This window comes from Mustela putorius, unplaced genomic scaffold, assembly GCF_011764305.1.
Source record: "Mustela putorius furo isolate JIRA1106 unplaced genomic scaffold, ASM1176430v1.1 tig00003859_pilon_pilon_pilon, whole genome shotgun sequence".
NCBI classification, from domain to species: Eukaryota; Metazoa; Chordata; class Mammalia; order Carnivora; family Mustelidae; genus Mustela; species Mustela putorius.
In genome coordinates, this window is record NW_025422011.1 from 12349774 (window position 1) to 12366183 (window position 16410).

Genomic DNA, 16410 nt, shown 5'->3' on the forward strand with positions numbered 1-16410 from the left:
GGCAGAGAGGCAGGCAGAGAGAGAGGAGGAAGCAGGCTCCCCGCAGAGCAGAGAGACCCAATGTGGGGCTTGGTCCCAGGACCCTGAGATCATGACCTGAGCCAAAGGCAGAGGCTTAACCCACTGAGCCACCCAGGTGCCCCAACAACAGACATGTTTCTAATTAATCTTAACCTACTGTCACAAGGTAAACTAAGTACGGTCATGGTGTGTGTGTTTACAAATTACTAATTATTTTGATCTAAGTCTTGCAAGTTAGTAAAAACTTGGAAATAACACAGTAAAATCATCTTCCCCTTCTGCCATAACTCCCTGCCACTGAAACAACTTCGCGTTTCTCTCAACATTCCAGTCTCCCTGGAAGCGAAGAATATTAATAGCTTTAGAAGACTTTGTTTCTTACCTCACTCTCAGGATGAAAAACTAGATCCAGACTAGGCTTCACATGACAGGCCCGAGGACAGAGCTAGTTTAGTGGCAAGTAGAAACGATCTTCCTGAATACAAACCAAGTATTATGCCTTTTTCTTCATCCAGCTTTGTGTAAAATTCTTCCCAAACTTTGAGACTTGGCTTAATCATTATTACTACCTCACGAAGCCCTGCCTGACACTCCCCAAGCAGACAAACTCTCCCTCTTCAGAGTACTTCGCTCACAATGAGTACTTTTTTAAAAAAATTAACATATAATGTATTATTAGCCCCAGGGGTACAGGTCTGTGAATTGTCACAGCAAGCAGTGAGTACTTTATTTTTTTTTAAATACAAAGGATTAATTTTTTTAAAGATTTTATTTATTTGACAGACAGAGATCACAAGTGGGCAGAGAAGCAGGCAGAGAGAGAGGGGGAAGCAGGTTCCTCGCCGAGCAGAGAGCCCGATGCGGGTCTGGATCCCAGGACCCTGAGACCATGACCTAAGCCGAAGGCAGAGGCTTTAACCCACTGAGCCACCCAGGTGCCCCCGCAGTGAGTACTTTTAACAGAAACATTCACTTACTTTTACCAGGACTTTGTTCCCTAATTATCTCATCTGGAGTCTCGAGCCCAAAGGACAGAGGAATGGGAAATCATGGTCCCTGGGTTCTCTGCAGATGAGGACAAAAATGTGAAAAACCATGGCCACTACCTTTCACTTTTTCATAAAATATCAAAAATATTTCTATTGTACAAACTCTTGGTGTGGTCACTTTCTTCCCATGCTGCAATTACATATTACTAAAGTCCTTAACACGTTCATTGCAAAATCCAATGAATACTTTTCTGTTTTTACCTTTTTAATGATCTCTGTGCTTTCCTTACATATCCAGTTATTTGTTAAATATTGAATGAGATCAGATATTGTGCTGGATGCTGGGAATGCAACGGTAAGCAAAACACACATACGCCCCATCATAGAACAGCACTGGAAAGACCACCATACAAGCAACCTTAACAAAGTGTAGTAAAAGCTACATTAGAGGAATTATAGGGCACATAATCTGGTTCAGAGGGTTAAAACCTCTTATGTTAAACGGAAGTGATGTTGAAGTGAAATCTGGAGAATTAAGAGATGAAGGAAGCCTAGTTCAGCACGGGGAACATGAAGGACTGGAGGCAAGAAAAAAAAAAACACTGGAGGAATTTGAAGATGTTCCTTAAGCCTGAGCCACAAATAGGGGGAAAAAAAAGGCAGGAGAGTTAAGGAGGGACCGTCTCATTTCATAAAGCACTTTTAAACTGTGGTAAGAGTCCGGGTTAAAGGCAAAGAAAAGCCATGGTAAGATTGTGAAGAGCAGACAAGAGGAAGCTCATCTCCCTGCAATTTAGGAAAAACATTTCTACCATGTCCATTATTTTTTATTCCATATTTTAAGTGATTTTCACTGTTGCCTTTTCTAAATATTATAAAAGGAGCTAAATTAAAAGAAAATCTTTAGGGGCGCCTGCGTGGCTCACTTGTTAAGTGTCTGCCTTCTGCCCAGGTCATGATCCCAGCGTCCTGGAATGAGCCCTCTGAGGGCTCCCTGCTGAGTGGGAAGCCTACTTGCCCTCTCCAGCTCCCCCTGCCTGTGTTCCCTCTCTCGCTGTCAAACAAATTAATAAAATCTTTAAAATAAATAATTAAATCTTTATTTGATTTGGGTGAAAATTACCACTCTATGTGTCACAGATAAATTATATGTAAAACAGAAGTTATTCTGCAGAGCAATTTCTTGACTCCCAATTAACATCACAAAATAGATAAGGTTTAACAATAGACTAATAGGTAATTGTATCTTCCTTTTATTTGAAACCAGTCAGCTCTAAATTATTCATGCTGTCTTAAGAATAGATGTATATACATAACCTAAAATGATCAATAATCCAGATGGGTTCTATTTCACTCTGGAATGTGACTTTATCTTCATTTAAACACAAGTGTCTTTGAAATCTAGGAATTTACTGAAAGCCGCACCAGACTGTTGGAGGGGAGGTGGGTGACGGGATGGGGTAACTGGGTGATGGGCATGAAGGGCACCTGATGTAATGAGCACTGGGTGTTACGTGCAACTGATGAATCACTGACTTTTACCTCTGAGACTAATGATACACTATGTTAATTGATTGAATCTAAGTAAAATAACATTTAAAAAAAAGCACCACACCACAGAGAATGGCCCATCCATAATACCTAATTTTTGTGATCCATCCTGGACTGGGAATTAAAAGCATATTCTACACTGATTTCAAGACTTAAGAAAGTGCTTTCTACCTTTTTCTTTACACTTTCATATTTTTTGACTTTTTTTTTTAACAGTAAGTAGGTAGCTTTATTATTTTCCTGGCAATAAAAATATTTCTGTATGGAAAACAAAGAGAAGTATCCTCTTTCACATCTTCTTTGAGAAGTTCAGGTTAAATAATTGATTTTAGAGAGCTTCTCTGAGATACAAAATGCATTTTAAAAAAGAATAATAAAAAGAACCAGAAAGTAACAGGACATTAACAAAGCAGGGTAGAATTGCTATCATTTAGGTTTGCAATATGGATAATTTTAATGACTATTTTCTAAGATTTTTGAATGACTATTTTCTAAAATGAACAGTTTTAGCAATGAATGGAAAATAAAACAGCAATGTTACAGAGTTTTAAAATATTTTTTGATAGAGATCATTGATTAGATTTAGTTTTGAACAATATAAAGTAAGTCAAGGAATGAAAATGCTTTTTTTTTTTTTTTGAAAACGCTTTTATAATCAAAACTAACTGGGGTGCTTGGCCTGCTGTTAGTGGAGCATGCAACTCTGGGTCTCGGGTTGTGAGTTCGAGCCCCATGCTGGGGTGTAGGGATTACGTTATTTATTTATTTAAAAAAAAAGATTTTATTAATTTGAGAGAGAGAGAAAGCAAGAGCAGGGGAGAGGCAGAGAAAGAGGGAGGAGACTCCCTGCCAAGCAGGGAACCCGATGTGGGGCTTGATCCCAGGATCCCGGGATCATGACCTGAGCCCAAGGCAGATGTTTAATTTACTGAGCCACCCAGGTGCCCTTAGAGATTACTTAAACTAATCAAAGCACAGCAAATATGCTGAATATATATTTACCTGAAATAAAGTTTTTAAATATCATATGAAGATAAAAGCAGGATCTTATTATTCTGAAAATTAAGGAGTCAGGATACACTGTTTTTTATCTACTCAATAGCTTATATAGACTTGTTCCTAATAAATTTGTTTAGGACTTTATAACACGCTGTATTGTATGAAGAATTTATAATGTGATGATGCTTTTGGATAATAGAATACCTCAGTTTTCAGTTCTTAAAAAAACAAACAAACAAACCTCAAAACATTCTGATTTTGTTGTTTAAAAAATTGTTTTCATTTTAATGATCTGAGTTAGTAACAAACAAATATACAAAATTGTCTTTCACATTTCCATACATTGTATTATGGACCACTTAAAACTCTGGGATACAAATGCAGGTTTCTTTGTATCCTTAACTTCAATTATTGTCACTTATAAATAAAGGTGATTTTCGAAAACATGCATTTGTGAACATAGATGCCAAAGTTGTACATGTGAGTTAATGTACAACCAATAGTGTACATTGTTCATTTGTGCAGTTAAGTGTCAAATGCAGTTGACACAGGTAGAAGCAGTTATCCTGGGACAGTTTACTATATTTGAAAAGCATTTTTGAGAAGCAGATGGAACTACAGTTTAAAACAAAAGCTGTATTCTACAAATACAGTAAAAATTCACAATTTGCACATCTGAAGCAACTTTTGGGACCCAAGGCTGATTCAATAACCTTGCTGCTATACTGGTTTTATATGGGTTTATCTCCAAAATCACACATTGGAAAACAGCTGTTTCAACAAAAATAAATATATATATTAAAAGGAAAGTGAGATTTAAAAAAAAAAAAAGTGAGGGAAGCTCCGAAAAGAGTAATAAGGTATGAGTCACCTGTAATTTTCATTTTTCAGTTTTAGAAATTTAAAGAACTTTAGAAACTTAAAGGTAATCTGAACATTTTCTAAGCTGTTTTCAATTAGGATTTTTCCATCTCACCAATGTTTTCTATTTGATAATATAATAGAAAAATGGACGGTTTCTATTGTTGACTTACCATAATTCTTAAGTCATGATAAATTTGTGACTTCATTAGAGGATCAAATAAGTGGAAACTGAGTTATCATGAAAATGGGAACAAGGAAGTCCCTTCTATAACTGTTGATCTGAACTAGAAATAAACACCAACACAAAGTGATTTTTTATATTAAATTATTTCCAGGTATTTGTAGGGAGGAAAGTCCAATCTTACATAAAAATGTTTTCCTGGATGGTGGCAATATGTGCTTTACCTCTTTAACTCTATCTACAACCTAAAATTATTTCTAGATAATAAATTTCAAACTCCCTGGCAAGGAATGTGAATACTAATCAGCTAAGTATTTATTCAACTTCATACAAAGAAAGGACTCGTGAATGGACATTTTAAGAAGAGTTCCACTTTTTGCTAAGGTCCAAGTTTGATGTCATTGTCTATAATATATGATCAACTGAGAGAAGATGGTACCAAAGAACTAGGTCTCTTGCAGGCAGTTATCAAAGACTGGCCTCTGATTTTATGAAAACACTTGTTTTACTAAAATGAATACACTGCCAACATTTTGAGGGCAACTGCAGTTGAAAAGGAAATGGATTATTTTCTATAGGAAAGATAAGATCAACTTTAAGGAAATGTTCCTGTTTTCCACGGGCCTTACAAAGGAGACATGGCTAGTGATTTCAAACATGTACTTCAAGTGTTACCTAAATGCACGATGGCTTTTAAAAATGTTTAACCATCAGTGATTCAGGAAAGTAAGCTGGGGGAGTAAAGATATGTACGTATAACACTACATTAGGAGATGTAGTTATCTATTGTGCACCTTGGAAATGAAAGAAACAAATTCTGTCCAGAGTCAGTATCAGAAAGAAATATGGCTGCTTCCTACTCTTCTCCACTTGGCGAAATCAATTTTATGATGCTCTCACTGCTGATACATCTCACTTGAGTTAGGCAAAATGGATTTAGGTTACTTTTGTTTTCCAAAATAAACTGTTTAAACTCTCAGAAACGGAATATTTAACCATTGAAAGAAACTTCTATTATTACCTTGTCTAATGGCAGGTATGAAGATTGTTGGATTAAGGATTATTGCTTTTAAGAAGATAACCATTAGAAATAAATATGTAAGCTTAACTCAAATACTTATTTCCTACCCAATGCTACAATTTCTTATTCTCAAATCAAGTCACATATTATCTTTAATTTTTTGCCAGTTTACCAAGGTTTTAAGTATAAGAAGTTGGCCTGTTAACTCAAAATCAAGACAATAGCAATGTCCACATAAGCATGTCTTATTTGGGCAATGAGCAGGAACACTGCTTTCTTGATAGGACTTAAGGCACTAAATGGTGGTAAAATAAACAAAAAGTATGATGATTAACAACTTCTTTAGAATCCTAAAAAAGGAGATCGTTTAAGAAGGACACTAGTAAATCTTTTTTTCTCAAACAAATAAGGCATCCTGTTGGCAAACACAAATAAAACAAAAGGTCATGTTGAACCTAATACATTCACTGTCTCAGCTAAACTACTGGAAACACTAGCTATCAAACTAAAGGAAGCTACAACAGCATGTATAAAGGTTGGAAAGGCACCAAAAGGAGAGTTCTACCACTTCCAGTTCTAAGTGTCAGGTAAGCTGTGTTTAACACTGCATGTAGCCTAATTATAAATTTTATTCTTCCAAATGTATAATGGTAGTTAATTTTGATTTTGACAAATCGGTTATTCAAGTACTAGTTTAGTAAGGAATTGATTTCCATGAATTAGAAAATGACTGCAGTGTCTAACACAACTCCACTTATAAAGCTACACTAATTCTAGTACTGAATGCATATTCTGGATAACACTGAAGCAAATCCGTATAAACAAAAATGGTTACCTTAAGATAGAATTCACAATAGAAATTCAATATATAACTAAATAAGATTTACTGAAAATAATGAAAAGTGTAGTACAGATACAAACATAATTATAACCACAACATTTTCCTTGTGAAAAATACAACTATTAGTGAAATAAAATGTACAATTGAAAATTTTTCCAAAGGAAAAAACAGTATAAAGGAAAATACTTTTCTTTGAGATAGGGAAAATAGTATGTCATTGTTTTTTTCATTACAATATAATTTGACACAAAAAGCAGTCCTAGAATTGCACCAATTCCACATCCAGTTTCCTGAACATGTTAAGAGTAAAAGGAGTTCGTAAAGCAGAATGCAGTTTCTGAATTTCATATTTTAAATTGAGGATATTCTCATACAAAATGTCACATCACACCAGATCTGTTTACATAATGTACAATACTTTCTGTTTTGTGGCCAGACATGAATATAAACATAGGCATTTGGTGCCACCTCTCTTTCGTTCTGGTGTTTAGTCAGAGTCAGGAAAAAAATAATCAAGTTACTTAAGTGTTATCTCTCTAGCAATAAAGAAAAATTATATTTAGTGCATGCTTCATCATTTGTCAAAAAACATTTCTGAAAATAAAACTCAGTTACCCAATGGTTTACAAAATAGAAAAATCATTCATTAGGATAAAAATGTGGTGGGATTTTAGGTCCATTTCCAAAGGACTGACTTCCTGGGCAGCACCACTGTCCTTGAGCAGAGGTCATCAGTAAGTTCTATGAGCAAAGCAGGTGTGCCTGACATTCACTTATCGGGTGCCCTATCCCCCCTTGGGCCCCCCGCCTCTGCCAGTTCATTAGTGCCATAACACAGACGGAACCTTTGTGGAAATGTTAGGAACATTTCTGCTGTACATGATTTAGAAGTTCTCCGAATTTTTCAAATAGGTCTTCCACCCATTTTACATTTTTCATACAAAGTTGAACAATTTCTTCCTGTCCTAAGTCTTCATTTCTTTTCTGCACAGAAGAAATCTAAAATAAAGAGAATTACCACATTAGCTTATACTTCTCACTTCATTAGCTCTTCATAAGGGTTTATGGTTTCTGTATCTTGAATGAAAAGGATTTTATGACTATACCTACAAATACTGATTAAAAAAAAATTTCATCCATGGAGAATGATTATTTTGCATAAATTTGGGTGAAGTCGAATCCTGTCATTTCTAGCTCCATGAGGGCAAAGAGGAAGGCTAGAAAAAAATGGTTCAAACTTTCTGAATTCCTTCCAGTTATGTTAAAAGCTAAGTGACAGATTTTGGGGTCTTGCATTTCAAGGCATTGTAAAAATAATCATCATATTTTGCACAACCATCTTTATTTTCTCCTTTGCTAGAGGTTAGATTTATGAACATCTTTCCACTGATTATCATCAAATGCTTCAAGTGTAGCCTCAATCCAACTTAACTCTCAGTTAAACAACTGGTAGTGCTGATCAAAAAAGTACAGTCTACAGCTGTTTAAGCTTTGAGGAAATTGATCATTATTTTCCAGCCACAAAATGGTATTGTTGTCATATATAAATCCTGAGCAACTTAAATTATGATACCTAAAACTTACAATTAAATTTTAACTATCATTTCTTCCTGCCAACACACAAAAACCCCTTCCTCTCAGCAATGAGGTGGGACAAGGCCATTCCAGTAATAAGGATGATGTCAGGATATCAAAGCAGTGACTGAAGTGAATTAAAGCAGGATCATTATGTATTATAAGTGAAGAAAATGAAATCAAGTCCCATTTATTATGGCAAAGTAAAGCAAGCAAAACAGCTTAAAAACATTACCATTTACAGCTTCTGTAAGAGCCTCAGATTAGTATGAGAACAACACACAACAGAGACACTCAGGAGAACATTTTTATAAGACAATACAGACACATGTGTTTAACAGTTCTCTTTGAGACACTATAAAGTACTACAGCTACAGTCTCCTTAGAGTTCAGAAAAATATTTCTTTTTTAAATAAATGAAAAAAAATTACCTCATCTTTACATATCAGATAAACATGGTATTTATAATGATGGAGTGAATGATATAAAGAATACAGCTGTATTTTCTCTGGATCGACAGCAAATTCCTATAAAAACAAAAGAGTTTATAGGCATATTTATTTCATAGGCATATTTATTTCATGGAATATTTGAGCTCTGAATACTTTTACAAAAATATTAGACCAGAAGCCTGAATGGAAATTTTAAAAATGAAATGACTGATACTGCTAGATATAGGCTTAAATATGGATAAGAGGCTTATTCAAAATAAGAATTTAAATTGTATTTTAGAATCTTCACTCCTTTTTTCTGAATATAAACACAATATTTCAAAAAATTTAAACAGTAGACATACAAGAGGACTTTTAAAAAAGAATGCTATAATCTCTTGCTTCCGAGAAAATATTTAAAGCACGTTTCCCCCCCATGTATAACATGTATTAATGACACCAATTCTCTAATGGGAAGGAAATCCTACTACACATATTGTTCTGCAACTTTATTTTTAATAACTTGTTTTTAACCTAACTAAAACTTGTATATCTTTCTACTTACTACGTATAACCCCTACCGCTATCAATTATACGAGGGCAGGGAGTTTCGGCCACTTTTCACAGTTCTATTCCTAGTACTTAGAACCGTATTTGGCACACAACCGGCACTCAAAATATTTTACTGAAAGAATGAACGAGGCTCTTTTTAAAAAGTACATAGTATTGCATCATCCGGATGGCCCTTTATTTTCCAGTTTCCCACTGGTGAAGCTTAACTGGACTGCTCTTACAATTGCGCAAAGGGCAAAAGCATACGTTTTCATGCATTTGTAAATGTGTTTTTACAGAGGATATTTTTGTTGTGAAATAGATATGCTACTAAACGGATTTCTAAAAAGGCAGTAATTTAGACAATGTTTGAGAATGAGTGAATTCCAATTTCCATAATTTTACAGATATGGAATACTGAATCTTATGAAATATGTTCACATTCACTTATCTGTATGCGTTTGTATCTAATGACAAAAAAAAATACAGAAAATGTAAGTACAGTCTTCAGGTAATTCCTTGCCTATTCATTTATTTTTAAAATCTGCAAGTAATGGGTGCCTGGGTGGCTCAGGTCATCCCCAGGGACCTGGGATGGAGTCCTGCATCTGGCTCCCTGCTTTGCAGAGAGTCTGCTTTTCCCTCTGGCCCTCCTCCCACTCATTCTCTTAATCTCTCTCAAATAAAATACATAAAATCTTAAAAAAAAAAATCTGCAAGCACTAACTACATACAGATACTATGCTGGACAATGGAGAAAAACAAAATAAGACCAAGTCTCTGTTCCTTGAGCTAAAGCTGCTCTTTCCTACCTGAAAAAAGACTTCACAGTTAATAATAACATAGTAAAGGGGCGCCTGGGTGGCTCAGTGGGTTAAAGCCTCTGCCTTAGGCTCACGTCATGATCCTGGGGTCCCGGGATCAAGCCCCGCATTGGGCTCTCTGATCAGTAGGAAGCCTGTTTCTCCCTCTTCCCTCTCTCTGCCTACTTGTGATCTCTGTCAAATAAATAAATAAAATCTTTAAAAAAAAAAAAAGTAACTTCCTAAAAAAAAAGTATTTGCTTGTTGCAATATTTTATATTATTATTTTTAAAAGATTTTATTTATTTATTTGACACAGAGAGAGAGAGAGAGAGAGAGAGAGAGAGATACAGCAAGAGAAGGAACACAAGCAGGGGGAATGGAAGAGGGAGAAGCAGGCTTCCTGCTGAGCAGGGAAGCCTGATGTGGGTCTCAATCCCAGGACCCTAGGATGATGACCTGAGCCCGCTTAATGACTGAGTCACCCAGGCGCCCTTTGTTTCAGTATTTTATTTTATTATTTTATATTTTTAAAAGATTTTATTTATTTGACAGATAAAGATCACAAGTAGGCAGAGAGGCAGGTAGGGGGTGGTGGTGGTGGTGGGGGAAGCAGGCTCCCTGCTGAGCACAGAGCCCATTGTGGAGCTTCATTCCATGACCCTGAGATCATGACCTGAGCAGAAGGCAGAGGCTTTAACCCACTAAGCCACCCAGGTGCCCCTGTTTCAAAATTTTAAGAGGAATTATATTAACTGGAAAAGGTATAATTGTAACAATCCATATACACTTACTTGTGCAGATTTGGTGGTTGTTTTAGAAGTCCTTAGAGTTTTCTTATTGTAAGTTTTGCCGTTCATTTTGATTTTAGAGATAGTAGAACCCCCACTCTTTGCTTTAGAGTCTCGAGTAATTATCGTTAGTTCGGGAAAGCTTTCCAAAGCATTCTTTAAAATAAAGAAAAAATAACTGACATCAGAAGAAAACTAACTAACTTCCTGCTATTCAACTTATTTAAAAAATACAGAAACATATACATACATTCACATATAGTACACACATGTATATAGATGGGGTATGATAAATATACACAATATAGAAATACACATGGGTATTAAACAGAGCCATAAATTCTTTGTAGCTCCTCCATCAAAATGTAGAATCTATTTCCTCATCCCTTGAATCTGGATGAACCTTACCTTAGGACCTGCTCTACGCCAATAGCGCATGGCCCTGTAGGGACTCCTTAACAAGCCAGAGAGTTCTAGAAATGCTCTCTGTGGCTTCAAAGTGGGAGAAAGAGGGACACAAGTTTCTTCAAAGCTCTACCAATTCAACCACTGTCAACACCCTGCCTCTTGGCCACACCCTTGGCCACACTTCTTGGCCATAAAGATCCCAGATGATCGGGATCTGATCCCAGATGAGAACAGTGAAAACAAGCTGCATTATAATACTTCTTTGGCTTCACTACCTCTCTGCTTCTTTTGACCTCAGCTATATAAAAACAATCTAAAACAGACTTTGATGCATTTTCTGGCCACAATGACATGGTAGTTACTCACTGATGACGTAGTGGCCACAAAACCAAACCAATTCTAGGCCACTCTTTAAAAAGTCACTGGCATATTTTGTCCTTATCCATTTGGCAAATCATCTGGACATGAAAAACTGCAAATAATAACTGAATGATATTTGTAGCTAAATTTAACTAGTTTAAGTATTGTTTTAAGGCCACCTGGCTGGCTCAGCTGGGGACAGAGTTTACCCCCCAAAAAAACCCCAAAAAACAAAACAAAACAAAACAAAAAAACAATGTTATTTTAAAAGATTAAACTGCGTTACTACTGTCATTTAGTACTTTGACACTAAAAGGGCTCAAGTGCTCACAGAATATTTATTATTCAGAATGAAGTCCCCATTTGATAAGATACACTGTTTTATAAACAGTTACAACCTTTAGGGCTAACTCTCTTCCAGACTATGAGTTCTCAAGCACCTTTTGTGACAAGACACTAAAGATGACTGGAAGCACATGGATTTCAGAGGAAAACAGAACACGATTAACCTCAAAGGGCTTTAGGATTCCTTAAATTACTGAGTTCATGTGTAATGGTGTTATTTCTAAAGAACAGAAAATCTTTTAATCTTTTATAATCTACTATTATAATATTTTATTATTTTAAATACTGTGCATGTATCTTGGCTTTGAAATGCAAATTGCTATAAATGAAAAGAATCAAAATTAATAACTGTGATTTCAAAATTAGAAATTGTTTTTTCTTTGAAAAGAATATGAAAACTAATTTTTCAGCTTTTCATAAAATTTAAATATCTACTGAATCTATTAAATTCCAAATGGGGCTTTATTTTAATACAAGTTATTAGAGAATCAGTTTAACATTTCTAAATGGTTAGCCAATGCGTGCCTGGCTAGCTAAGTCAGTGGAACATGTGAATTTTGGTCTTGGGGTTGTAAATTTGAGCTCCATGTAGGGTGTAGGGATGACTTAAAAAAAAAAAACACTTTAAAATGGGTAGCCAAAACTGGCCATTTTTAAGATAGAATAAAATTTTTTTTCTAGTAAATTTTTAGAAAACACACATACAGTAGCATTCTCTTCTCTGCAGAAAATACTACTAGAAGTCAGTAGGCCAGATTCTTAGAATTGAGTTTTATACTACCTTTTGACTTTTTTTTCTCTGCAAGTGCATGTCAGTGAAGAATATAGGGCTATTAGTAGTCTGGTGCTATTGAACTTTGATTTTTTTTTTTTTTTAAGTAATCTCTATGCCCAATGTGGGGCTCAAACTCACAACCCAAGACCAAGAATCACATGGTCTGTAGATAGAGCCAGCCAGGGCACCTCTGGTGTCATTTAATTTTGAACTCAATCTCAGAGCTTTAATTACCACCTAGCTAAAATTTTCACTTTTATGTGGAGTTCAGATAAAATAGGGATGTGAAAAAGGTATACAAATTACCCAAATGAGTTGAAAACTTATAACCACATAAAAACCTGCACACAAATGTTTACGTAGTGGCTTACTGATAACTGCTAAGTTAGGAAGCAACCAGGAAGTCCTTCAGTACATGAATTAACTGTGGTATAGTCAGGCCATGGAAGATTATTCACTGATAAAAAAGAAATGAGCTGTCAAGCCATAAAAAGACATGGTAGAAAAAATTCTTTTTTTAAACAAGTGATCTTTTAGATCTTTATTTTTTATTGTTAGAAGTAAGCTCTATGCCCAACGTGGGGCTTGAACTCACAACCCTGAGATCAAGAAACACATGCTCTACTGATTGAGTCAGCCAGGTACCCCAGAACCTCAAATTCCTGAGAGCTTGTTTGCAGATTCTAGCAGGGGAGCGCAGCTACTTGTAGAGCCTTGATGGAAGAACAGTCCTCTCCTCTATCGGGAAAGGTCTTTGACAGAGTGCGCAGCTTTGGGAGGGACACACACGGAGTGGTGACGGAGGAAGGCGCCAACTGGCCTAGCCAGCCAGATCAGCCAATCAACCCTGGCGATCAATGGGGTGACAGATGTCACAGCCAGATTGCCGTCACATCCAGAACCTTAAATTCTCATTAGTATATGAAAGAAGCCAATCTGAAAAGGCTACATATAATATGGTTTTCAACTACAGGACATCCTGGAAAAGATAAAACTACAGCGATAGTAAAAAAGATCGGTGGTTGCCAGAGGTTAGGTGGGGACGGAGGGAGGGATGAATAGAGCACAGACGATTTTTAGGGCAGTGAAACTAAAGTAGGGCACTTCAGTAGTCGGTAACGTCATTATACTTTTCTCCAGACCAACAGAATGTATAGCACCATGAGCAAGGCATGCAAACTATGGGCTTGAGGTTAGAAGGATGAGTCAGTGCAGGTTCATCAGTTCTGACAAATGGACCACTCTGGTGGGACATGTTGATAATGCGGGCAGCTGTTCATGTGTGGTAGAGGGGACTCTGTACTTTCTGTTCAGTTTTGCTGTGAACCTAAAACTGCTGTAAAAATAGTCTCTTGATAAAAATAAAAAGCTATATAAATGTATAAAAAAATTCTCCCAAGTAGATATAATCAAATGATTCTAAATGTTTTATGTTATACTTTCAGTAAGAAAAGCTAGGAATTTTTTGACTATGAAGTAGCTTCTGTGATAAATTTTCTGTGTTTAGATTAGCTTTTTGTTGTTCTCTATTTCTGATAACACCAAAACCATTTTAGAGTTCCTATATATATCTGCCATTATGTTAAGATCAATTTTTCCTCAGATACTGAGTAAGTCAGGCATGTAAGGGAATTTTGATAATTACTGCTAAGGAAAGGCCAATTATAGATGAAATATGAAAATTTTCAAAGATTTAAAAGAAAAATAACTAAAATTTGGTAGTTTAAAGGAAGTACTTTTGAAAGCATTTGGAAATTATGTAGAATGAATTCTAGATGAATATAAAGCCTAAAAAATGAATTTAAGCAGAGAAAAGCAAATGATTAACACTAAGAAAGGACTTAATAAAATAAAAAGATAAGCAAACCAGACTTGTAATGAATAAAAATCAAACTTTCATTGGGTGAAAAACTGAACAAAGCTGAGAAGAACTTTCATAAATTTCCTGCCTATTACACTTAAGGCTTTGATTGTCAGGGAGTTTGCTAATAAATAATCTGAAGGAAATACCTTGAATGACTGATCCAAATGAAGATTCAGAAGAAGTCTCTTTCGGTTATCATTCAGCATGCTGTCTATTTTTTTCATATGAGGCAAAAGCAGCTCATCTAAAACAAGATAAAAGTTTAACAGGATAAATTATCAACACAAAAACTTGTTGAAAATTCAACTTTTCCTCAAAGTTATGACATCAAATTCACTGGTGTATATAAGTATCATGTTTAAAATATTGGACATGTAGCTAACTTGAAAAAATAGGTCTGCAGTAGCCAAGCAAGCAAGAAGCAGCATAGAAGGATGACAGGATCAGAAGCCCTGGGTTTTAACCCGGTTTCTGCCACTAGAACTGACTGATGACAGCTAAGTGACCAGTAAGCACTTTGCCTAATTTCTCTAGACCTCATTTATCATCCAAATAATAATATTATAAAATACAGATTTGTCTGACATCATAAAATTTTATAAAATACTACATATGATATTTTTATATTTTATTTTATAAAATATTTATATTTTATATTTTGCTTGACACAGAGAGAGCAAGCTTGAGTGCATAAGCAGGGGGAGCAGCAGAGGGAGAGAGAGAAGCAAGCTCTCCACTGAGCAGGGAGCCCAATGAGGGGCTCAATCCCAGGACCCTGGGATCATGGCCTGAGCTGAAGGCAGACACTTAACCACCTTCCTGAGCCATGCAGGCGCACCCCAAGTATGAAATTCTTAATTTAATTTCAGTTTGGGCCAAAGAAAAAGTACAGGAAGAAAAATGATCAAAATCCAGTTTCAAAAACACAAGAGCCAAATAGTTATTTCAGAAAAGAGGAGAATAAAAGTATGATAAAGATTCCTAACTAAAACTTTTCACTTTCTTTTTCTAAAGAAACTTTAGAAAAACTTTAAGCTCCTTTAAGAAAAGCATTTTCATCAGACTATTACTTTTGGTGCTGTATTAAATATTTTAGGTTACTTGATTATTTCTTAAATTGATCAGCATAATAATATACTTTATAACACTAATCACCTTGAATAACTTTTCTGAAAATATTCTAAAAATATAACCCTCAGAATCTGGTTACTAATTTTGTAGCTGAATGAAATGATTCTTTGTATTTGGAATACAAACACAAGCACAAAAAGAACACTTTTAATTGAAGAACAAGTCTTTAGTGAGGAATGAGTTCTAAGATCACTATACCACACCTTGATAGTTACATCTTTCTAGTAGTGATTAAACCTTTTCAAAAACTGTAAGAATTTACATTTCACACAAAACATTTATGGCTTATTTTAAAAATAGAACAATTAATGTCTTTCCTCCTTATAGCAAATGGAGAAAAAAAACCCACAATGATAAGCAATAGAAAAAAAAAATCACTTAAAATACAACTACTCCAGAATCAACAGTACTAAGATATGTATATTCTATGATGCAAGGAGTTTTGATTGAGTGAAAAAAAACATTTAATAGCAAAAATGCCAACATGGGGAATTAAGTATTGGGTTTTAATTGTGATTATTCTACCATTAACTTGTTCTATAACTCTATGAAATATATTTAATCTCTTTGAACCTTAGTCTACAAAGTAAATGTTTTAGACTAGGTAATCTCTAATATTTCTTCTAGCTCTACATGATTTTAAAATGATTGACGTACAGATTACTGCCTCTGATTATATGGTCAAAAAAATGATGGACCAGAAATTAGACCTTGGGTTTTAATTATTTCTTGGCTACTTGGAAATTGTGGGCTCTTAAGTAAGTCACTTAACTTCTATGAGCTCACATATAGCCATCTACAAAATGGTTATATGAATTGTTCTGGAATCAAACAGAATAATGTATATCAAAATATGTGGAAATAATATGTATTATTAGGCATTGTGTTGAAGTATATTGTTAGTGATT

The 16410-nt window shown here is 35.2% G+C and overlaps 1 protein-coding gene across 3 annotated transcripts in view; it reads right to left on the bottom strand.

Moving 5' to 3' along the window:
• Positions 1–3816: 3816 nt before the first annotated feature.
• Positions 3817–16410, bottom strand: part of QSER1 (glutamine and serine rich 1) — a 77301-nt gene continuing 64707 nt past the window's right edge. For all 3 annotated transcript variants that reach the window (XM_045066065.1, XM_045066067.1, XM_045066066.1), the window contains 4 exons: positions 14518–14615; positions 10623–10775; positions 8474–8569; positions 3817–7466 (listed from right to left, as the gene is read on the bottom strand). In XM_045066065.1, coding sequence (XP_044922000.1) covers positions 7326–7466; positions 8474–8569; positions 10623–10775; positions 14518–14615 — 488 coding nt within the window. In that variant the 3' untranslated portion in view covers positions 3817–7325. The remainder of the gene's footprint in view (positions 7467–8473; positions 8570–10622; positions 10776–14517; positions 14616–16410) is intronic.